This window comes from Echinops telfairi, unplaced genomic scaffold, assembly GCF_000313985.2.
Source record: "Echinops telfairi isolate 266 unplaced genomic scaffold, ASM31398v2 ScPeMD7_5;HRSCAF=22, whole genome shotgun sequence".
In the NCBI taxonomy this organism is placed as follows: domain Eukaryota; kingdom Metazoa; phylum Chordata; class Mammalia; order Afrosoricida; family Tenrecidae; genus Echinops; species Echinops telfairi.
In genome coordinates, this window is record NW_022103901.1 from 30,186,649 (window position 1) to 30,209,106 (window position 22,458).

At 55.4% G+C, this 22,458-nt stretch overlaps 2 protein-coding genes across 2 annotated transcripts in view; both read right to left on the reverse strand.

The window, feature by feature from the left end:
• CCDC154 (coiled-coil domain containing 154) overlaps positions 1–12,708 on the reverse strand; it is a 21,631-nt gene extending 8,923 nt beyond the window's left edge. The window contains exons 1-6 of the mRNA XM_004706137.1: positions 12,567–12,708; positions 11,347–11,581; positions 11,082–11,271; positions 10,944–10,990; positions 10,183–10,278; positions 9,406–9,529 (exon numbers count right to left, since the gene is read on the reverse strand). Of these exons, the coding sequence (XP_004706194.1) occupies positions 9,406–9,529; positions 10,183–10,278; positions 10,944–10,990; positions 11,082–11,271; positions 11,347–11,581; positions 12,567–12,708 (834 nt within the window). The remainder of the gene's footprint in view (positions 1–9,405; positions 9,530–10,182; positions 10,279–10,943; positions 10,991–11,081; positions 11,272–11,346; positions 11,582–12,566) is intronic.
• Positions 12,116–21,353, reverse strand: CLCN7 (chloride voltage-gated channel 7). The gene is made up of 24 exons (XM_004705791.2): positions 21,135–21,353; positions 20,331–20,402; positions 20,183–20,248; positions 19,751–19,883; positions 19,530–19,639; positions 18,965–19,045; positions 18,775–18,837; positions 18,616–18,699; positions 18,362–18,455; positions 18,152–18,216; positions 17,771–17,887; positions 17,355–17,409; positions 17,179–17,239; positions 16,303–16,441; positions 15,706–15,799; positions 15,402–15,571; positions 14,929–14,980; positions 14,585–14,712; positions 14,417–14,502; positions 14,169–14,298; positions 13,908–13,967; positions 13,630–13,800; positions 13,467–13,547; positions 12,116–13,346 (listed from the first exon to the last, which is right to left on the reverse strand). The coding sequence occupies exons 1-24, from the start codon at positions 21,171–21,173 to the stop codon at positions 13,260–13,262; spliced, it is 2,238 nt and encodes a 745-aa protein (XP_004705848.1). The 5' UTR covers positions 21,174–21,353; the 3' UTR covers positions 12,116–13,259.
• Between the last annotated feature and the right edge of the window lie 1,105 nt (positions 21,354–22,458).

The window sequence follows — 22,458 nt, forward strand, 5'->3', positions numbered from 1 at the left end:
AGTGAGAGAATGAGGCAGTGAGAGAGTGAGAGTGAGACAGTGAGTGAGTGAGGCAGTGAGAGAGTGAGAGTGAGACAGTGAGTGAGTGAGGCAGTGAGTGAGTGAGAGTGAGGCAGTGAGACAGTGAGGCAGTGAGTGAGTGAGACAGTGAGAGAGTAAGAGTGAGAGTGAGACAGTGAGTGAGTGAGGCAGTGAGTGAGTGAGAGTCCCGTAGCATCATTTTTGTTGCTTCTTTATAACTGTCATTTTGCTACTGTTAGGAATCGGGCAACCCCTGTGAAAGGATCATTTGACCCCCAAAGGGGGTTGAGAACCGCTGCCCTAGAGGAAAGAAGTTTCCCAAGTTTATTAAAAGCTTAAAGTTCCCCAGCCCTTAAAGCCTTATGGGGCTACAGTGGACTGTGTAAGGTGACCAGACATCCCGCTTTTGGCGGGACAGTCCCAATTTTCAACAATTTTTCCCCGCGGGGTTTCAAAAAAGTCCCAATTTTTGGAAAGAATGCACGACAAGCTAGGGTATAAGGTTTTCAGCTGCCGTGTGGCCATTTCACCAGGATCTGAGTTTTATCAGTGGTGTCCCACTTTTGTCCCGCAAGACCAATGTTACAATCTAGTCACCTTACTGTATGGATGGCTCTTTAATATGCTGAAACTGTTGAACAGTGTGACAGGTGAATTATATGTCAACAAAACCGTAAAATTGCTTTGTAAGCCTAGGGAGAAACTTAGAACATTAACAGAATCCTATGAAGCTGGACTATCAGATTTCTATATCACCTTTACCCCTCCCCACCAAAACAACATCATCACTGCCATCAAGCCGATCCCATCTCATACTAGTAAAAAGTTAGATGAGTTAGTAAATGCTGAACTTATGCCAGTTAATAAAACCAGTTCTACCAGAGAATATATCAGTGGCACTAGTGGAGGTTCAGTTCTGGATGAAAGATGCCAACCAGAGACATCCATGAGGCTCTAAGATCAGGCTCTGGCCCTGTAGGATGATGGAAAGAACCCAGAGCAGTAGCTAAAATACTCATAGACACAATCCCTAAAGCCTCCCCCAAAGATACATTGGATAAAAATCTAAATTCATCAACAAGAAAAACATAAAAACATCTTAAATTCTGCAGACCAGTTGACCAAAGCTTTCAGGAGCATGAGACCACAGTGAAAGTTGCATTCAATTCTATGTTTATAAATGGTTTATAGCCTGGACTATCTATTTGGCTAAACACAACAGGACACAGTGGGAAAACATCCCCATTTATGAATAGATTCCTCTACCTTTGAAACGTGTTCTGCCAGGCTGCCACCTTCTCACTGCGGTAGTGAGTCTGTGCTTGCTCGTTTAGTACTGTGTGTAAGCAAAAATTGAAGATGACCCTCCCCGTGCTGGCTGCTCGTCCCCTACCCCCTACCCCTTTGATCACAGGCAGCCCCTCATTTGGGCCAACGAGAAACCTTCAATAACAATAATAAATAAAAGACAACAATAAAAGAAAAAACATGTGTTCACACCTTAAGACCACCACCAACAACAACAAAAACCCCGCCGATAAAGCAGAAGTAATGAATAGCATGGTCACTACAGAAACCTCACTCCCACCTGAAGTCAGCTACCCCGAGGTCTGGCCATAGGAAAGTGACTGCTATAAACTAAGATGCTAAAGGGCTGAACGAAGCACTTCAAGAGGAAGTCCTTCAACCTGACACAGAATGAAAGGGCTCTGGGGAGTCAACACAGGCTCTTCCTATGATGGGACTACATCCCAGGGAGAAACAATTCTTTATTCCCCACCCCCCAATAGTTTTATTGGCATCTAATTCACATATCATCTATATACATATATTTATATGTTAACTATCAAGGTAGCAGATGGACATTGGGCCTCTACTCAAGTACTCCCTCAATGCAAGAATTTTTTCTAATAACCTGGAATTCCATGATGCTCACCTTCCCAATACAATCGCTGAGGATGAAATGGGTGTCTAAGCAAATGTGGTGAAGAAAGGTGATGGTGCCTGGCTACCAAAAGATGTAGCATCTGGGGTCTTAAACGCTTGAAGACAAGCAAGTGGCCATTTAGCTGAGAAGCAACAAAGTCCACATGGAAGAAGCACACCAGCCTGTGTGATCATAAGGTGTCGATGGGATCAGGTATCAGGTATCATAGACCCAGAACAAAAAAAATCATATCAATGTGAAGGAGGGGAAGTGTGGAATGGAGACACAAAGACAATTGGACATCCCCTTACAGATGGGTCACAAGGAAGAGACGAGCCAGTCAGGGTGCAGTATAGCACCAATGAAACATACAACTTTCCTCTAGGTCTCTAATGCTTCCTCCCCCTCCACTATCATGATCCCAATTCTACCTTTCAAATCCGGCTAGACCAGAGCATGTACACAGGTACAGATAAGAGCAGGAAACACAGGGAATCCAGGACAGATAAAATCCCTCAGGACCAATATTGAGAGTAGCCATACCAGGAGGGGAAGGGGAAGGTAGGGGGAGAAAGGGGAACCGACCACAATGATCTACCTATAACCCCCTCCCAGAGGGATGGACAACAGAAAAGTGGGTGAAAGGAGACACTGGTCAGTGTAAGACATGAAAAATAATAATGATTTATAAATTATCAAGGGTTTCTGAGGGAGGGAAAAAATGAGGAGCCAATACCAAGGGCTCAAGTAGAAAGAAAATGTTTAGAAATGATGATGGCAACAAGTGTACAAATGTGCTTGACACAATGTATGTATGTATTGTGATAAGAGCTGTCTGAGGCCCAATAAATTGATTTTTTTAAGTGTTGAAAAAAACCCTCACATATCATACAATTCAATAGTTCAATCACATCAAGAAGTGTTGTACCATCATCATCATCATCATCAGTTTAGAATATTTTCTTTATTCTTGTACTCATCGTTATTAGCTCCCCATTTCCCTGCAACCTCTCCTGCCACACCCTCAAGGAGCCATTAGTCCAGTTACTGTCTCCAGAGATTTACCTATCCTGGATTTCATACACAGAAAACATTAACAAACAAAAAAACTTAACAAGAATAACAAAGTCAAATAGATAAAAATCACAATCAAAAAGAAAGCAGAAAAGAATAAGACTAGAACACATTTAAATGGGTCACATGGAAGATCAAGTATTAGGGTGTTAAATTTAGCCCAACTGCATCTGCAGTGATCCACTCTCTAATGCATCCTGCATGCTGACAAAGCTGTTCACATCCTGGGTCCATGGTCAGAGGGTATTCACCAGGGGCTCAATCCACGTGTATTTCACCTTCACTTTTTAAAATACTGAAGCAGCTTTAAATGAGTGTAAAGGGAAATTAAAGGAAAATATAGTCCATCTTGACCTAACTCTGTGTGCCATAATCAGCTTCACAAACGTTCTCTGTTCGCAGGGAGATTCACATCGGTCAACTATGACTGGAGGGGATTCACCAAATCCACGTGTGGATGCTGCCAATGGATTGGGGTCCACTGTCACCCACAGGCTTCTGCAAATCTGGTGTTCACAATTTAAGCTCTGATGCCATTTCCTTCTTCCTGTTTGGATTACATTAATTAGAATCCTTGGATCACACAGGCTGGTGTGTTTCTTTCATGTGGACTTAGCTGGCACCCCACTTAGATGGCTGCTTGTTTTAAAACAAGTCTTTAAAACCCAGATGTGGCATCAAAGAACAAAAAATCATTATCAGTGGGTGCCCACCTTCCAGATATGATCACTGAAGACGAATGTGCGCTTAAGCAAATGTGGTGAAGAAAGCCGATGGTCCACGCTATCAAAAGATAAAGCATCTGGGGTCTTAAAGGCTTGAGGATAAACAAGTGACCATCTAGCTCAGAAGCAACAAAGCCCACATAGAAGAAGCAACCAGCCTGTGTGACCACAAGGTGTCGAACAGATCAGGTATCAGGCAGCAAAGAACAAAAAATCATAACATTGTGAATGAGGGGGAGTGCGGCGTGGAGACCCAAAGCCCATCTGTAGGCAACTGGACACCACCTCACAGAAGGGTCGTGGAGAGGAGACAGACGAGCCAGTCAGGGTGCAGGGTAGCAACAATGAAACATACAACTCTCCTCTAGTTCTTAAATGCTTCCTACCCCCACTATCATGATCCCGATTCTACCTTACAAATCTGGCTAGGCCAGAGGATGTACACTGGTACAGATAGGAACTGGAAACACAGGGAATCCAGGACAGATGAACCCTTCAGGACCAGTAGTGAGAGTGGCGATACCTGGAGGGTGGAGGGAAGGTGGGGTAGAAAGGGAGAACCGATTACAAGGCTCTACATATAACCTCCTCTCTGGGGGATAGATAACAGAAAAGTGGGTGAAGGGAGATGTTGGACAGTGTAAGATATGACAAAATAATAATAATAATTTATAAATTATCAAGGGTTCATGAGAGAGCAGGGAATGGGGAGGGAGGGGGAAAATGAGGAGCCGATACTAAGGGCTCAAGTAGAAAGCAAATGTTTTGAGAATGATGATGGCAGCAAATGTACAAATATGCTTGACACAATGGATGGAGGTATGGATTGTGATAAGAATTGTACGGGCCCCCAACAAAATGATGAAAAAACAAACAAACCCAGACGCTATTCTTTCTGATAGCCAGGCACCACCTAGTTTCTCCACCACACTTTGCTAAAGCATATATGTCTTCATGAGGGCATCATCAAGCCGGGTCATGTCATAAACTAATTGTTCTTCTATTGGCCTAGAATTAAGCACAAACCCCAAATCCATTTAGGCATCTATGGTTTATATATGTCTCTGGTTCACATTAGAGACGCCATTCTTGTTCTATTATGTAGAGAACATTATCAATTATCCCCCTGGGGAGTCCCTTCCACTGCCATCAAGTCAATGCTGACTTACAGCCACCCTATAGGGCAGGGTAGAACTGCCCCTGAGTCTCCGAGTCTGCACATCTTCACAGGAGTAGGGAGCTTCATCTTGCCCCTGTGGTGCTGGCTGGTGGTTTTGAACTGCTCACCTTGTGATTACCAGCCCAATTCATAAGCACTGTGCATTGGTAGTTTCATTAGTTTAGCCAATGGTATAGAATGTAAAACACTGCTGAGGAAAGGAAATTATGCACATATAGGCCAGCTGTGAATGCACAACACATGAATTGTTGACTTGTACAGTTGACTCCTAAGTGATTGAACACAATTGAAACATACAATGGGGGTTAGTGATAGGGCAAATCTTCCAACAGTAGTCGTGCACAGCAGCAGAGCCACGCCTACCAGATTCATAAAAGTCATAATGAAGCAAGGTCCTTGACCAGATTTTAACATTGGTAAAGCGGGACAGAAGTGGGACACCATTGATAAAACTCATATCCTGGCGAAATAGCCACACGGCAGCCGAAAACCATATACCCTAGCTTGTCGTGCATTCTTTCCAAAAATCGGGACTTTTTTAAAACGCCGCGGGACATGGGAAAATTTGTTAAAAATCGAGACTGTCCCGCCAAAAGTCTGGTCACCTTAAACAAGGAGGGCATTAAGTTAATAAGTATATGGTAGTTCTGGGCCACCATTCATTGGACAATCAAGGCAAGAGATTCAAACCAAAGTTCAATGTCTGCCAGATCTATGCCCTTGGGCCAGTGTTCATCTGCTTCTTCTCACACTCGGGAGTTTTGCCACATGCCCAGTGACTACTGGTGAGTCCAAGGTAAAACCCAGTTCACTTAGTGGGGTTTCCACATCGGGTGAGGAATAATTCTTAATGTTAATGGAGGGATTTTCAAATTCTTGGTGAATATTGGAGTTACCTCTTCTGCTATAAACTTCACTCTCCTATGAAAGCATCTGGCGGTGGGATACAAATAAAAAATAAGTCTTGCCTCATTCGGAGCCTGTTCCAATAGCTTTTGGCCCCACTAAGGACTTAGACCACTTCTTACTTAGTCCTGATACTTCCATGGATTTGTTAGGCTCAAGTGCTTATCCAATGGAATTGGATAGGCTGAGATCTTAACCAAATGAAACCGCTATTTACAATTAACAAAGATGGGAGGGCTTTCTATCAGAACGAGTTCAAAAAGAAGGAGCTGCTTGCTGTTCGTAAGCACTGATGATGCAAAAAGACAACTGAAGATGCAACAAGACAACCGAGCACCCTTTAACCTACTTCTCTCCGACCTTCTCTCATGAATTCCTGAAGCATGATGGACCACTGTTCAGCTGATGTGGGGTGGGTCTTATCCACAGAACCCATTAAAATCCAAATAGACATATTGTCCTGAATCAAGTTGGGTTCCTCCCACCCTCCAAACGTGTGTCCGTTCCAAGTGGCTTGGCAGTTGTGTTAGGTCCGGAGCCAGCACGTTGGTGCTGACGCTTAGTGACTCTGTGGACAGCAGGAGGAAACACCACCACGCCCTGCCCTGCCCTCCCCATTGCTGTTCTGTTTGTCCCTAGTGCTGCAGCCACTGTGTCAGTCCATCTTGCTGAGGGCCTTCCTGTTTATCACTGCCCCTCCACTCCACCAACCATGATGCCCTGGTCTCTCCTGACCACATGTCCCAAGTGTGTGGGGCAGTCTCACCGTCCTTGCCTCTGAAGAGCATGCTGGCTCTCCTTCTTGCGAGACATGTCTGTTCCGTTGGGCAGTCCACGGGCTTTCAATAGTCTACTCCAGCACCAACATTCAGACAAACCAATTCTTTGGCTTTCTTCATTCAATGTCCAACTTTCACGTGCGTATTAGATGATGAAGACGCCATGGCTTGGGTCAGCTGAACCTTCGTCCTCAAATCAACCCCCATGTTTCTCAACACTACAAAGAGGTTCTCAATCCTACAAAGAGGTTTTGTTTAGCGGATTGACCTAATGCAATACATTTTTCGATCTCTTGACTGTTGCTTCCATGAGTATTGATTATGGATCCAAACAAGACAAAATCCTTGACTACTGCAATATTTCCCCATTTATTATGTTCTTTTCTCCCTTTATTATGATGTTACCCATTGGCCCGTTGTGAGGATTTGGGTCTTCTTTACATTGAGTTGTAATCCACACCGAAGGCTGCCATCCTTGATCTTGATCTTCATCATGCTCGTGTCCTCCTCACTATCAGCAAGCAAGGTTGTGTCATCTGCATTTCATGGGTTCTTTATAAGCCTTCCCCCAATCCTGCTGCCACATTCTTCTTCATATAAGCTGAGAGCTCCTCTATTTGCTCAGCGAACAGACTGAACGTACGGTGAAAGGATACAACCCTGACGCGCACCTTTCCTGGTTTAAGCCATGCAGGATTCCCTGGTTCTGTTCGCACAACTGCCTCTTGATCCCTGTGCAGGTTTCACATGAGCACACTTAGGTGTTCTGGAATCCCCATTCTTCTCAAGGCTATCTATAGTTTACTATGACTCATACGCTTGAATGCCTCGTCCTAGTCAATAAAACACAAGTCAACATCTTTCTTGGGAGAAAGCGTTTTCTACTCTGCGAAGAGTGTTGGTCTTGGTGAACTTGGTTCTGTAGGGTTGCTATGAGTTGGCATCAACTCCATACAGTGAGGTTTTTTTTGTTTTTGTTTTTGAGGAACATCTTTCTGGTATTTTCTCCATCTGACATCAGCTATGATGCCCTTTATTCCACATCCCCTTCTGAATCTGGCCTGAACTTCTGCCTTCGATGTACTGCTGCAACCTGTAGTGCATGATCTTCGGCAAAAGTTTACTTGCATGTAATATTAATGATATTGTTCTATAATTTGCACATTCTGTTGGGTCACCTTTCTTTGAAATGGGTACAAATAGGAGTTTCTTCCAGTCAGTTGGCCAGGTAGCTGTTTTCCAAATTTCCTGGCCTAGACGAGTAAGTGCTGCCAATGCTTCTCTTTCAGTTTGTTGAAACACTTCCGTTTGCACTCTGTAACTTTCTGGAGCCTTGTTTATGGCTAGTGCTTTCAGTGCAGCTTGAACGTCTTCCTTCAGCGCCACTGATCCTTGGTCATATGCTGCCCCCTGAAATGGCCGTTCCCTTTGGCACAGTGACTGTGTATTTTTCCATCTCTGTTTGGTACTTCCTGCATCATTCAATATTCCGCCCGTAGACTCTTTCAACACTGCAAACCGAGGCTCGAATTTTCTCCTCAGTTCTTTCTATTTAAGATATGCTGAGTCTGTACTCCCGTTTTGGTTTTCCACCCGTAGGTCTTTGCACCTTCCATTTGTAATATTTTACTCCGCCTTCTCAAGCTGCCCTTTGAAATTTTCTGTTCCGCTCCGTGACGTCACCATTTGATCCTTTCTTTTTCAGGACCTTTTACTTCTGTCATGAATGACGTTCTTGATGTCCTCACCGCCCATCAGGGCTCTGTCACCTGTGTTCTTCAGATGCGCTGAGCATTCAGGTGGGAGGCTCGGCTCAAAGTTTGGCTCTCGTGCACTTGTTTCCAATGTCTTCAGCTTCAGCCTGAACTGACATCAGGGCGAATGATGGCTTGCTCCACCGTCAGCCCGGGACTGCCTTTAGGGGTGGATCCTGAGCCTCTCCATCATCTCTCCCCACAGATGGGAGTCCATTTGATTTCTCATCTGGAGAAGTCCACTTGTATAGCCTTCCTTTTGTTTCACAGTTGGCATTCCAGGAGCCAGTAATTATCAAGGAATCTTGATTGCACGTTTAATCAATTTCATACTAAATTGATGATACAATTATACAATTAATTCATACAAATACTGTTGCTAAAATCCCTCAATTTCTGCATCACTTGCTTTAGTGGTTGGTGCATAGATTTGGAGACTAGTTGCATTAACTGGACTTCCTTGTATGTTCATAGCTAGCATCCTATCACAGAGAGCATGGTACTTCAACACCGATCTTGAAATGTCATTTTTAAGGATGAATTCAACGCCATTCTTTTTTAATCTGCCATGCCTGCCATGGTAACCAAATCACTTTTTGATTCAGAGTGGTCCGTATCAGTCCATTTCGGCTTACTTATGCCTAGGACATTGATCTTTATGGATTCCATTTAACTGTTGACAACTTCCAGTGGTTCATGGACTGTTCTATTGATTAGTTACTTCCCTGTTGGGTCGTGATTGAACTGTTTATTGATGGTTTGACTAGCTGGTTACTTTAGTCACTTGGTTGGTTTATTGTGTTTAACCCATTTACTTATTGTTTTATTTGTGGTTGAGATCTCACGATCTCAATTACTTTATTCATTAATTGATTGATTGATTGATCTTGGGCACCAAGGATGGAGGTCAGTAGAGTGCTCAGCGGAGGTGAGAACATAGGAGAAGCTTGTGGTGGGGAGGGGCTGATAGGGATTCTGGGCCCTCTCTAGGCCAAGCCTCTTGGTGGCTAAGGTCGGGGTACAGGTGGCCGCCCCATACCTGCATCTTGGCCATTTCGTGCTCCATCTGGTGGCCAGCCTCCTCCTGGCCCTTCTGGAGGGCGCTGCAGGCCTCCTTCCTGTCTTGGCTTTCTTGTCTCAGCTTCCCCAACAGCTTGCTCATCCTGGGATGGCATTTGTGGGTCACACAGGCCAACCATGGGGGCAGGGGGTGGGGGCAGGCCTAGCCCTAGGTGGGAGGCTGCAAGGGACTGGGGGGTCTATGGACATATTCTTGGGTCAGGCCTGTCCTGGGGCTGACCTACAGGCCCCTGGAAGGATGCATAACTTCCTAGGTGAACAGGGGTACAGAGACAGGCCCTGACTGTGGACGTGACTGATCAGGGAGGGGTAGGAGGATGAAGGGGGAGAAGCTGGATGGGGGAGGGGAGGCAGAGGGAGAAAGAAATGACAGGGAAAGGGGGCCTGATTGAGGGAGGGGGTGGAAGAGGAATGGATGGGGAAGGAGAGAGATGGGGGAAAGGAAGAGGAGGCAGGGGAGACAGGGAAGAGGAACTGACCTTGGAGAGGGAATGAAGGGGGAAGAACAGAGGTGGAGGGAGGCTAACAGGGAGGAGGAATAGGAGAGGAGCTGGGCAGGGCCTGGGCTAGGCTCCCTTCTCTCCCCCCACATCATCAGTGAGCACTTCCAGCAAAGCAGCTCATCCAAGAGTTCTCCTGAGAAATGCGGGGGTGGGGTGGGGGGGGCGTTCAGGTTGTGGGAGGGGTAGGATTCAGGGGATGCAGGCGGCTGGCGGGGCGGAGTAGTGGGACGCACCTGAGGGTCAGCTCCTGGTCAGAGCTCTTGCGTTCCACGTCCTGCAGCGCCTGCTTCCTCCGGATCTGACCCAGGGCTTCCCGGACCTCCACCAACCTGGGGCCCAGAGTTGCCATCTACAAGGAGCCGCTGCCCCCTTAACCCCAGGGGTGCTCAGAGCGAGGCCCCACTCCCCCTTCCATGAGAATCCCTACTTTGCCAGAACCCTGGGCCCACCTGCTCTCCACCAGCAAGGCCCTCGGCCCAGAGAGCCCCAGAGAGTTCAACATAGGGAGCCCCACAGGTACACACCCAAGCTTGGAGTTCCTCTTCCCAGAGCCCTCAACATGAGGAGCCCCACCCCCAGCCGGCCCCCACTGGGAAGCCTCACCCACGACCAGCCCCACTGGGAAGCCCCGCCCCCAGCCAGCCCCTCTGCAATGAGCCCCTGCTCCTCATCCCCCACATGAAACCCCTGCCCCCAGTGAGCTTCCCACAGTGAGCCCCCAGGAGCAAACAGCCCCCCTCAGCTAGGCACCCCCACCGCTTCCAGTGAACACGGGCCCCGGCATGCCCCTGCCGAGTGGGTGAGCCTCCCCACAGTGAGCACCTCAGGAGCCTGTCCTGCCAAAGCAGACAGCTCACCTCCACAGTGAGCTCCCAGCCTCAGCCCACCCACCCTGCCCCTGCCCCCTTCTGGGGCCTGCAGATCTCTCCCGTCTGGGCCCCAGGTTCACCTGAAGTGGGTGCCATCACCTCCCGCCTGTGCCCATGGGGGGTACCTGTTGTCCAGGGCCTGCATCTGGGTCTGGCTATGGGTGCTGGTGAGCTGCAAGGAGGAAGTGGGGTCTTGGTACTAGCCAGCATGGACTCCGGGGGCCTAAGGGAGCTTGGGGTCGGGTAGCCCGGCTGGTGCCCACCTCAAAGGCCTCATGTTCAGCCCCCCGAGTCACCAGACGCAGCTCCTGCCGCAGCTCTTTCAGCTCGCCCTCCTGCACCTGGACTTGGGCCCGCACCTGGTACAGCTCCTGCAGCAGACCCAGCGTCGCTCGAGAGCACCGGTCCCTGTGGCCCCGGAGACGGGCCACCTCGGTCTGCAGGTCTGCCAACCTATGGTGGCAGGGGCATGTGGGACCGGATCCCTGGCTGTACGGGAACTGTCCCTGCTCCTCAAGCCCCACTCACCACTGCTCCAGCTGCCTCCAGTGCTCAAGGGGTTCCTGCTCGGAGAGCGGAGTGGCCGGCACCAGGCAGCAGCTAGACCCACGCCTCTGCAGGACCTCGTCCAGGTCATCCTCAAAGAGAGGCTGTAGCTCCTCCAGGGTGGGGATGTCAGGCTTGGAGGGGGGTGATGCCCCCCAGGGCAGGCTACTGGTGATGTCTGCCAGCTCTGCACTGGGAAGGCCCGTGGACAGGGCTTCTGATGTCAGTAGGGGGGTGCCTGTCACTGCTGGCTGGCAGAGTCCTTGGACACCTGGCACTGGCCTCAGGGCCAGGGCCGGGTGAGGCCACCGGGGTCAGAAGCAGAGCCCTTGGCTGCCCTTCCCTTGTCATCCAACACCCTCAGCCACCTGAAGAGGCTACAGCCAGAGTGGGTGGGAGTGGCTCCAGGAACAGGAATGACTGGATGGCTAGGGGTTGAGGGGTGGTGGCAGAGTGTACCAGGTAAGGCCCTGCCTCATCCCACCCCTTCCTGAGAATCCTGAGGGGCAGGGTGTTCTGGAACCTTCCCTGCATCCACCCAACTGCCCAACTCCTGCTGCTGCGGGGCCTTCAACTGCCTGACTGGCAAGGGCTCAGGGCACCATTGGGGGCTGGGGGAGGAGTGGGAGAGTGTGTTCAGGCCGGACAGACTAATCTGTGCCCTTGTCCCACGGTCACGCTTACCTCAACACCGCCCCCTCCCAGGTGTGGGCGCCCCAGTTAAGACAAAGAAGAGGAGGTGAGACGAAGCTTGTTTCTTGTGTTTAATGCGACATATCCAAAATATTGTTCTAACACATTGTTCATACAAAAGTTGCTGGGGTACAGATAAACGAGGTTTGCAGGCTGTGGCCTTGAGATCACACTGGTGATGGGCTTCTGGCCTGCCCCCATCCAGGCTCCCCCGGCGGGAAGGGTGGGGACTTACAGGGAGTGGAGGCCTACCGGGTGTCCAGGCACCTGGCCTGCACTGAGCGGGCCCACTGCCCAGCCCTGTAGGACAGGCCAGAGCCCTAGTCCCAGAGTCCAGCACCACCTGATGGTGGGCTCGTGTCCCTAGCCAGCTTGGACCAGCGCTGCTGCCCTCCAGCAGGGGGCTGTATTCTCACCACCACTTGGTGGTCTTGTGAGTCCCGTGATCCCAATGTCCAGCCCCGCCCACCTCGGCTTGGGAGGGGGCACTGACACCAAATCTGACTCACCCTCGGAGGATGGGAACCAGGTGACAGGCCCAAGCTGAGGGTGCACGGGGGGATTGCAGTCCAGCCTATCTGCAGTCATGAGGACCTCCTGGGCCCATGGGTCCCCCCAGCTGTCACCTCGGTCTGAGCCAGGGCTGTCCATGCTGGCCCTAGCCAACCCCATGGCCCGGAGAGGGGGTCTGTGGTGGGGCCACGCAGTGGTGGCCTCAGGGAAGCCAGCACACAGCCATCTCGGGTGCTGACAGGGTCACACAGGGGGAGGCCCTGGGGTCATAGAGGAGAGTCTTAAGGGTCACACAGAACTTTGGGCCCTGAGGTCAGAGGGGCAGAAGCAGCAGAGGGGGCCCCAGGTCAGTCTCTCACAGACACATGCACACGACCCACCCCACATAAACCCACATGCATACACCCCACCCCACCCCACATACACCCACATACATACAACCCATCCAACATAGACAACGTGCACACGACACCCCCACCCCCACACTTTCTCCTCACAGACCTGTCCCCAGCTCCCAGCGGTACCCAACAAGATGTCAGGGACAGCCAGGTGGGTGGGCAGGATAGGGGCGGTGTCTGGGAGGGCCCCTCACCCACCACCGCCGCCTCCCCCCCGGAGTGGGCAACGAGACCAGGGGCACCCAGAAGCTGGGGCGTGGGGATCTGAGTGGCGCAGGGACGGCAGGGGACTCATGTCTGGGCCAGCGAGAGCTCCTCCAGGCCACCTCGGCCCAGCCGGTACCTGGCGAGGTCCTTCCTGGTCACCAGCCCCACCACCTGCAGGACAGCCAGCCATGGCCCGTCTGAGGCGCCTGACAACTCAGGGACCCATGCATGGGGTGACCCCAGGCACCAGGCTCTTGGCCGGTGTAGCCCCCACCCACCGGTCCCACTCACCTGGTTACGGTTGTCGACCACGACCAGGTGCCTCAGGCCCAGGGCCCGGAACAACTTGAACACTCTGGGCAGAGACGCTTCCTGCGGGGACAGCGGCTCAGCCCCCACCTGTGGCAGGAGCTCTCCCGCCCCCCACGCGGCGTGCTGTGGTGTGGCCCCGCACCTGCGGCACGGTGTAGGGTGAGGGGTTCATGAACTCGGACAAGTCCACGCTGCACTCGCGCTCGTCCTGGGACACATGGATGGACTGGATGGGGGGGAAGCGGGGGTAGGCATCCCGGAAGTCCTTCAGCCTCAGCCGCCGCTGGCCCAGGTGGGAACGCTCCACAAACACCTGTCGGGCAGCAGGCAGCAGCGTGGTGGGGCAGAGTGTGCGTGGCGGGGTGGGGGGGCCCACCTGCCCGCCCACTGTGGAGTGGCCCTGCCTGGCGGCCAGCGCACCTTGTGCTTCAGGAGCACGATGAGCTGGGAGCGTAGGATCAGGCCCTGCAGTCGGGCAGGCTGTGAAGACAGGGGCGGCAGTCACCACCGGGGAGAGGGCCGGGAGGCCCTGTTGACACAGAGGTCTAGCGCTGACCCCCAGCCAGGGGCTCTGCGCCTGAGTCCCCACTCCTTTCAGGTGCTGGCTGCTGCAGCACCCTCAAGAGGAGCAGGGCTAAGCGTGCCCTGTGTGGGGTCTGCCCACCTGCAGGGCCCCAGTACCTGGGTGTCATCAGCGTCGTCCACCACAGGGAAGCCGTTGTGGTTGGACGTGGGGTCCTTGAGCACGTCCACGATGATGCCCACCTTCTCGGTCCTCCGCAGGCAGGTCACAGGCGTGCTCATCACCTCTCTGGCATGGAGCAGCCCTGTCGGCTGTGGGGTGGCAACACCCCGGCCCATCCTCCCACAGCAGACCCCCCCCCCTTCATCAGGGGACAGACACGTGCCCTTGAGGCGGCAGGGGGTACCTGGCGGTGAGTGAGTGAGAGGTGACTGGGGCCTCCCAGTGCAGGAAGGGCACACTCTGCAGCTGGATGTGCATGTCGTACAAGCCCTGGGGTTGGGGACACGTGGTATATCACACCAGGGGCCTGGATCCCAGGAGATCCCAGGACGCATGCAGGGTGAGCCCGCACCTCGATGAAGACATCGCCCACGATCTTGGCGGTCATGAGGACCAGCATGATGGGGAAGCCGTAGGTGACATTGCTGGTAGCCTCCATCATGATGACTGTCAGGCTCAGCGTCATCCGCACGATTCCGCCTGGGGGGAGGGGGTGGGCCGGGGTGACCAGCAGTCAGGGGAGCACTCGAGGCCCAGAGAGGTGAGAGGCCTCTGCTTGGTGCCCACTTCAGGCTGGCCAGGGACTTGAGGCAGTTGGGATGCATGCAGCTCCTCTCCGAGCACAAGCGGGTACCCACTCCCCCCACCCCACACAGTGCACAGACTGCCCAGCAACCTGTGCCAGGCCTCACTCACCAAGTTGGGCAGCAGCTCCCATCAGGGCATACTTGCCGGGGTCCGCCCAGACCTGCAGGAAGGTGGGGAGCGGAGTGATACTGGGGTGGTGAGAACTATCCTACCAGAGCGCGACCACCACGCAGCCTAGCGCTCCAGCATGCTCCCCTGGTGTGCCCACCTGTGCTGTGAGGTCCCGTTCTGCAGGGCAGGCCCGGCCCCTTGCTCATGGTGGTGCCCCCCTTGGTACCCCCGCCTCCCATGCTCCCCTCAGCAGGGGACCCCCTCACTCACCACAGCTCCCAATTAGCACCCCACCCTGCTCCCCAAGGTCCCTGGCTAACAATGCCTCCTCCCCGGACCTCCCATGTTGTGGCAGCACCTCCCCACTCTCTGCGGCAGACACCCCTTTCCTGCTCCTCAATGGTCGGTCAGTCCCCTCAGCAGGGCAGCCCCTGGCTGGCCACCTCCCTTTTCTCACCCCCCACACTCACCGCAGCCCCGGTGAGGTGGGACAGGGAGATGCCGAAGAGCCGGCCCCAGGCAGCGCCGATGAGCAGCGAGGGGATGAAGACGCCGGCGGACACGGTCAGCCCATAGGTCCAGCAAGCCAGGAAGAAGTAGGCCAGTGTGAAGAGGCCGAGCGTCAGGGGGTTGTAGGAGCCTGCGGGGTGGGAGGCTTACCCAGGGCCCAGGCACCGCCCATGCCCCACCTCTTCCCGTCCCACGGGCTCCTAAGTCTGGGGTGGGGGTAGGGGAGCTCTCCCTCAGCATCTGGGAAAGGAGGGGTGGGCGCACCTGGCGGGCTGTGGAAAAGGCTGACCACACTCTTCTCAGGGGTGTTGAAGAAGGCGGCTGCCATGGTGTTGTACTCGCCATCTGCGCAGAAGAGCTGGGGGGGCGGGGTGAAGGAGAGCCCGTGAGTGGGTGGCACCATGGTGGGGAGGGCTCTACCACAGGGCGGCTCTAGGACCACGGGCACTTCCGCGTTGGGGAGAAACTGCCCGTGTTCAAGGCCTCGTGGGCCCCGTGCTGCTGGGTCGGGCCACTTCACCGGGGCCCGGGCTCAGCTGCTTACTTAGAGGCATCTCGTGTGAGGGGAGACGGGTAACACCCGACCCTGGGGGGCAGTCCTACTCGATCCTGCGGGGCCACTGCCCAGCACGGTCTCCAGGTTTGTCCCTGCCACCAGGACTCCCTCCCTGTGGCTGAGCTCCCCAGGGAAGCAGAGGACAGAGCCTCGCTTCCAGGGCAGACCCCTTCTTGGCTCAGGCATCCTGGGGGAGGGAGGTGTGTCCTTCCCCAGACACCTGGGAGAGGACTCACCCCCAGCCCTCCCCCTTCAGGGCAGGGGAGCTAAGGGGAGGGCAGGGTCCCAAGGGCCCGGGCCGGCACCTGGAGCGGGTAGGACATAGCATTCCCCTGCAAGGGCTGGCAGTCCCGAGAGGAGTAGATCATCACAAAGGCCACGGTGGCCGTGACGGCGGCCACCAGGACGGCCTCAATGACCTGCAGGCAGGGCCGGTGGATGTACCTACAGTGGGAGGTTGAGGGGCCTCTGCATGGCGGGCAACCACGTGGACACATATGGACACCTGCACACGCACACGCGTACACACAAGCCACACACAGGCACACACACCACAGAACATTACAAACCCAGCTGTGCCTCCCCGGCACAGGGGCTGTCGATGCCACACGCTAGGGCCACCACGCATTGCGTGCTGGGCTGCCAACCTCGGGGTCAGAGGCTGAGGCCACCAGCTCTGTGGGAGAAAGCGCCCTTCTGCTCCCTAGAAGATGGATTTGGTTCTCCTGCCTCCTCCGGGGCCAGTGTTCTCAGGCATGGACTCGGGGCAGCGGCTTGCTTGGGGTTTCTGCTCATGGTGATGCCTCCCAACCCATCACCCCACTCTCCCTGTCGGGGCCCCAACAGGCTGGCTCGTCTCATGAGGCAGAGTGACCTCAAATGGAGCACCCTCCCCAGTCTCCCTGTCAGAGTCGCCCCCTAGTGGTATTCCAAGAGGAGAACACACAGCCACGTGACGTGCATGTTCATAGACACATCACACACATGCTCACCCAGGGGCAGCCCCTGCAGTCCCACTCCCGTCCATCAGACCCCGGCCCAGGTTTACCCCTCACCCCACTCCACCCCGGGTGTCCCCAGCCCAGCTCCTCCCATGTTGACAGCTCCCAGCAGCCCCTCAGGGCCCTGCACATCATGGGGACCCAGCTGCCCCCAGCCTCAGCCTCAGCCAGCGGCCTTACCTGATGCGGAACATGGTCAGCCAGTAGTTGAGGGCGTTGAACACAGCTCCCAGGACGCCCCCTGCACACAGACAGGCTGTGTCGGAACACCCCAACCCCATCCCCTGCCCCCGGTGGGGACGGAGCAGCCTCAATCACAGGGCAGCGGGGGTGGGGTCGGGGAGTGAGCAGCTCACCAACAACTCCCATGGCGATGAAGATGGGGATCTCGTGGATGGTGTAGACCACCTTCTGGGTGTGAGGGAGGGGCCGGGTGTCAGGATGCCCACACACAGGGACACCCCAGCTCTGTTGTCTCGGGGGCAGGCAGGGACCAGCACTGGCTTTTCTGAAGTGCTGACCGCTCCTAGCCCACAAGTTAACAGCCTCGTAAGGGCCTGAGGCAGTTGGGTGCAGGGTGGGAGATGGCCCCAGGACACCCTTGCAGGGGATCCAGCCTGTCCCCCTTCGCACAACCTGGAACCTGTGCTTCTAATGTGAGTGCGTGCGTGCGTGTGTGTGTGTGTGTGTGAAGAGTAGGTTCCTGTGGACATGTGAGCACCCTGAGCTCACAGATAGAGCCTGGCCCCCTGCAGCCCCGCCTGGCACTGACCTCGGTGTCAAACCTGCCGAAGTTGATGAGGCCGGGGTTGGAGAGGTCCCAGGCGTTGCCGTGGTAGATGCTGAGCACGAAGTTGAGGGTGAAGGTGGAGATCATGGAGGCGAAGAACTGGGCGGGGGAGAGGTGGCTGTCAGGGAGCAGGAGCAGTGAGGGAGGGGCCCCAGGGAGACCCTGTGGGGCGTGATGAATGAGGACTGCCAGGGAGGCACTAGGGTGCACAGATCTGTTCTCCCCTGGGAGGCTGAAGGGCAGTGGGGACAGAAAGGAAATTTCTAGGACAGCAGGCCAGCTCGCCAGGAGGTGGTCAGCCAGCCCCTGGGTCAGAGAGCCTGGGGGTTGGGGGTGAGCAGGGGGGTCACACCCCACACTCACAATCCTCCAGGTCAGGAACTGGTTCCAGAAGGAGGCACCTTCCTCCAGGCTGAAAAGGACACCGCCTGCAAGGCAAGGGCCGCCTTGATGCGCCTGCCCAGGCCCACGCCTGACTGCACCCTATGCTAGCCCAGGCCTGTGGGGGCAGGGGCCTCGTCAGTCCACTCCCTAGCCATGGCCCTGAGCCCAGCATGCAGGCAGCCCTCTTACCCACGGGGGCCCCGAATGCAGCTGAGACGCCCGCTGCAGCTCCGGCAGAGACAAAGTCCCGCTTCTCTGTGTCTCTCCGGAAGTACTCAAAGATCTGGGGGGGAGGTACAGTTCAGGCTCTCCCTCAGAAGGAAGGGGGCCACAGGGACTGCCGGGGGAGGTGGGGAGGCAGAGGCAGAGGTGGGAGGAGGCTCTTTGGGGATTCACAGGAGCTCTCAGGGGCTGCCCAGTCTGGGCCCCCACATGGGACCGACCTTGAAGTCGCGCTTGAGGGAGGTGGACCTGCCCTGGGAGATGCCTGCAGCGATGACGGCGCCTGAGTGGATCATGGGTCCTTCCTGGAGGGCAGCGTGTTCAGATGGGGTGGTGGCTGGGACAGGGTGGGGGCAGGGTGGAGCAGGGCGGGGCCTTACCTTGCCCACGGCCAGGCCACCCACCACAGACAGGATCACTCCCGACACTTTGATCACCAGGGTCTGGGACACAAGGAGACAGTCTGAGACCAAATTGCAGACAGAGGCCGAGATGGGGGCCCTGCCCTACTCACCAGAGCAGAGGCCCCTCAACCCCAGGCCCTGGGAGCAGTCACCGGCCTTTGCTCACCTTGAGCCGCACCACATGGGGGATCTTCACCCCGTTGAGAAAGCACTTGATCTGGGGGATCCCACTGCCCGCTGCTACTGGCTGAAACAAGGGGTTTCCACTGATGGGGGACCCAGGCAAAGGGCAATGGCTTCCTCCCCCTCCCAGGGCCCCATGCCTTGGATGAAGAGAGTGGGGGCAAAGGAGGCAGGGTGCTGGCGGGGCTGTCAAGAGAGGAGCTGGTGAGAGTGGAGCGAGGCAGGCCTGGCCTTGGGCCACTGTCCCACATGAAGGGACCTACCTGGCACCTTCTTCCACCTGCACCTGGAGCGGCCTTCCCACTTGCCGAGACCCTGCCCAGAGCACCCCAAGACCCCACCCCCTCCCTGGCCCTGCTGACCGCCACCCGGGGTCCTGGTGCGGGGACAGGTGTCCTTGCTGGGGGTGTAGGGGGAGCCCCTCAGGATCCTAGCATCCAGTTCACTGAAACAACACCCACACCGTATGGTTCTGCCACAGGTGACGGGGAGGGCCTTGTCTGGAGGGCGTGTGTAGGCACTGAGGCGGGGCCCCAGCCGGCCCCTACCTCCACGAAGGCGACGATCAGTGAGCCCAGCAGCACGAAGGCCGAGTTGAGCACCGCCCACAGCAGGAGGGAGAAGGACAAGCCGCCATTCTCCGTGAACTTGTCGATGTCTTCGCTAGTCAAGGAGGGCAATGGGCCCTGGACCCAGTGTCCCACCCACGGCCCCCCGCTCCCGCCCACTCAGGGGCCGGCCCGGTGCATGTGCCAGGGGGGATGGATACTGTCCTTGATGACCCTGTACTTGAGGCCGGCCAGGTTCTCCACCACGATGTCAATGAAGCAGGCCACCAGGCCCGTGAGGATGCCGATGAGTGCACAGATGACCCAGCGCTTGATCTCCACCGTGCGGAAGGCCTGGGGCAGGGCGGCTTCAGTGAGGGGGGCTGCGGTGTGCCTCAGGCACCACGCTGGGCCAGCAGGCTGAGGGCGGCTCTGCCAGTACTTCACAAGGAAGCTGTGGCAGCACACCTAGGCAAGGTTACCCAGAGGGGCGGTGCCAACCTACCAGGCAAACTCAGCTACTGGCGCACGCGCTCAGCCTCTTAGCTCCTGTGGCCAGGACCGACCCCTGCCCCCCTACCCCTGCCCCCCTGCACCCAGCCAAGCACAGCAGGGCAGTCTGGAGCCTGGCTCTGCCCACGGTGGGTCCTCACTGTGTGGTTGATGCGTCTCTCCTCCTCCAGGAAGAGCTGGTTCTCGCTGTTGTCATAGTCCAGGCTCTGGGGGCCAAGTGGGGACAGAGCAGGTCACCAGGGGTAGGGTGGGCAGTGGCCGGGCAGGGCTGGCAAGGGAAGGGCTCACCTCATATTTCAGGGACAGCAGCTTCTCATTGTGTGGAATCTCCTTGGGAAAGGGCTGCAGGGGCTCCGTGTCCTATGGAGTGGAGCGCACCATGCCGCTGAGTGCTGGGATATTGGGGGTAGGATGGGGAATACAGCCCATGCACAGGCCGAGACCGGTGTGAGCTGGCCAGGGGAGCTCCGAGCGGACAGGGCTTGTCCAGGTACGCAGCTGCACCCACTGGTGTGCCACACGCAGCACAGGACCCCTCAGGAGACACAGCACCAGGAGGGCTGGCGCCAGAGACAGGCAACCTTCAGTGCTGGGGTGGAAGTGGGCCCGTGGCGACCTCTGACCTTCCCAGGGCCCCGAGTTGGGCTTCTGGGTGTGTTGACATCAGATGGTGGGAGGCGTGGAGGCAGCCCTCACCCGACACCAGGATGAACACTGCGACCATAGCTAACCTACCGCCACTGCAGGGCCTTTCCCGCCACACTGGGCCCACAGGGCAGCACTGAGCTGCCCACAGGAGCGCCAAGGCTGGCATTCTTAGGGAGCAGGTGGCTTCATTGTCCTTGGATTAAAACTGCTGACCTTCCGGTTAGCAGCCCCACACTTACCCCACTGCACCTCTGAGGGGGTCTCTGTAGTTAGACAAGACCCCACCTTGTCTCCCGGCAAGGAAATGGCTTTGAGGCAGGGCCACAGCACCCAGGAGGGGAGGGGACGATCAGCAAAGGGCCGGGCCTGGGGGGTCCTGTTGGAATCCTTGCTGATGAGGTCCTGGGAGTCAGCCCCAACCCTCTACCGGCCTCCTCCACTCACCGGGTCCAGGAGCTCATCATCCGGCTCCGTGCTGCTCATCGGTCCTGTCCGGAAACTCGCCAAGCGGGCCGGCTAGAAGCAGAGGGGCAGTGAGGGGAAGGGACAAGTGCAGGACCCCTGGGAGAGCGCAGAGGTCAGCATGAGGCCCGGTCAGGGGTCAGGTGCAGCAGGCTCTGAGCTGGGTACGCCCAGTCTGCATGCTGCAGCCACACACCAGCCCGACGCGGAACACTCAGGATGCAAAGCTTCCCCGGTCCCCATGGTCTCTGTGTCCCAAACAAGCATGACCCCCTCCCAGTCCCAGCACTGACCTGGGCTCCCTGCTCGTTGGGTCTGGGCACAGCTCTGCCAGGCGGCCCCCTGCACTCCCAGCTCCCACGGGCTTCCCTTTATAAGCCCTCCGCTGCCCTCTCACATGACCGTGACTCGCTGGCTGACCTCATCCTCCTGTCCCAGCTGAGCAGGGGCACAGGGAGCAGCCCACCTGGACTGAGCTGGAGCCGGGACTCAGGGATGTCCCCAGTCTGCCCCACCTAGCCATGCCCACCCTCATATCCAGCACAGGAGCAGCCATGCTGCCTGGGGCTGAGATATCCTGGGAGGAGGAGGAACCTGCCCACTGCCCAGCCCTGGAACCCTGCCACATGCCCTACCCCCACCCCAGGGCTGCACGAGGTTCTAGAAGAACTGCTACCACCCCAGCCTACGGATGCGGCTGGAAGGGGCTGAGCTGCCTGCTACCTTTACAGAGCCTGCTTTCAGCCTCCTGGGCTGACACCTCCCAGGGACCTGGGAAATGCAAGAAGCTCTCTAGACACTGAACTTGCTGCTCTTTAAAACACCGTGCAAGTGGCTGAGGGACAAATCCAGAACAGAGGGGGAAAGAGAAGGCAAAAATAACTGCAAACCACACTAAGTCCAAGTCACCAATCAAACAGTTAACAGGTCAGCATTATTCATGTGCCAGGATGTCACCTACCACACACACACACACACACACACACACACACACACACACACAGAGGGTCATGAAATCCTTCTTCAAACCTTGGGAGCCAATTGACAGCCCTACATCCCAGCCACTCTAACTGGTGGCTTGGTGTGTTTGGCCGTACATTTCGAGTATGTCATCTGTTAAATTGAGGGCAATGCCCACCCCCACCCCCAAATACACCCATTAGGCTGGGCCATAAAGCTCAGTGGCTTTTCAGTTATGTGATATAACAGTTTAGTAAGGATGTACAGTGAACCCTCACCACTTCACGCTTCAACTTCCGCGGCTTCACTCTATCGCGGTTTTTGCGTAACAGCGCATGCTCTGTCA

What these genes read in the sequence shown, in the direction of transcription:
- CLCN7 (XM_004705791.2), bottom strand. Translation starts at nt 21,173, where the DNA reads ATGAGCAGCACGGAGCCGGATGATGAGCTCCTGGACCCG. An exon ending in CCTTTTCCACAGCCCGCCAG is followed by an intron (nt 15,572 to 15,705) that starts GTGCGCCCACCC and finishes CCCACCCCGCAG; the next exon opens with GCTCCTACAACCCCCTGACG. An exon ending in TGGGCGATGTCTTCATCGAG is followed by an intron (nt 14,503 to 14,584) that starts GTGCGGGCTCAC and finishes CCCCAACCCCAG; the next exon opens with GGCTTGTACGACATGCACAT.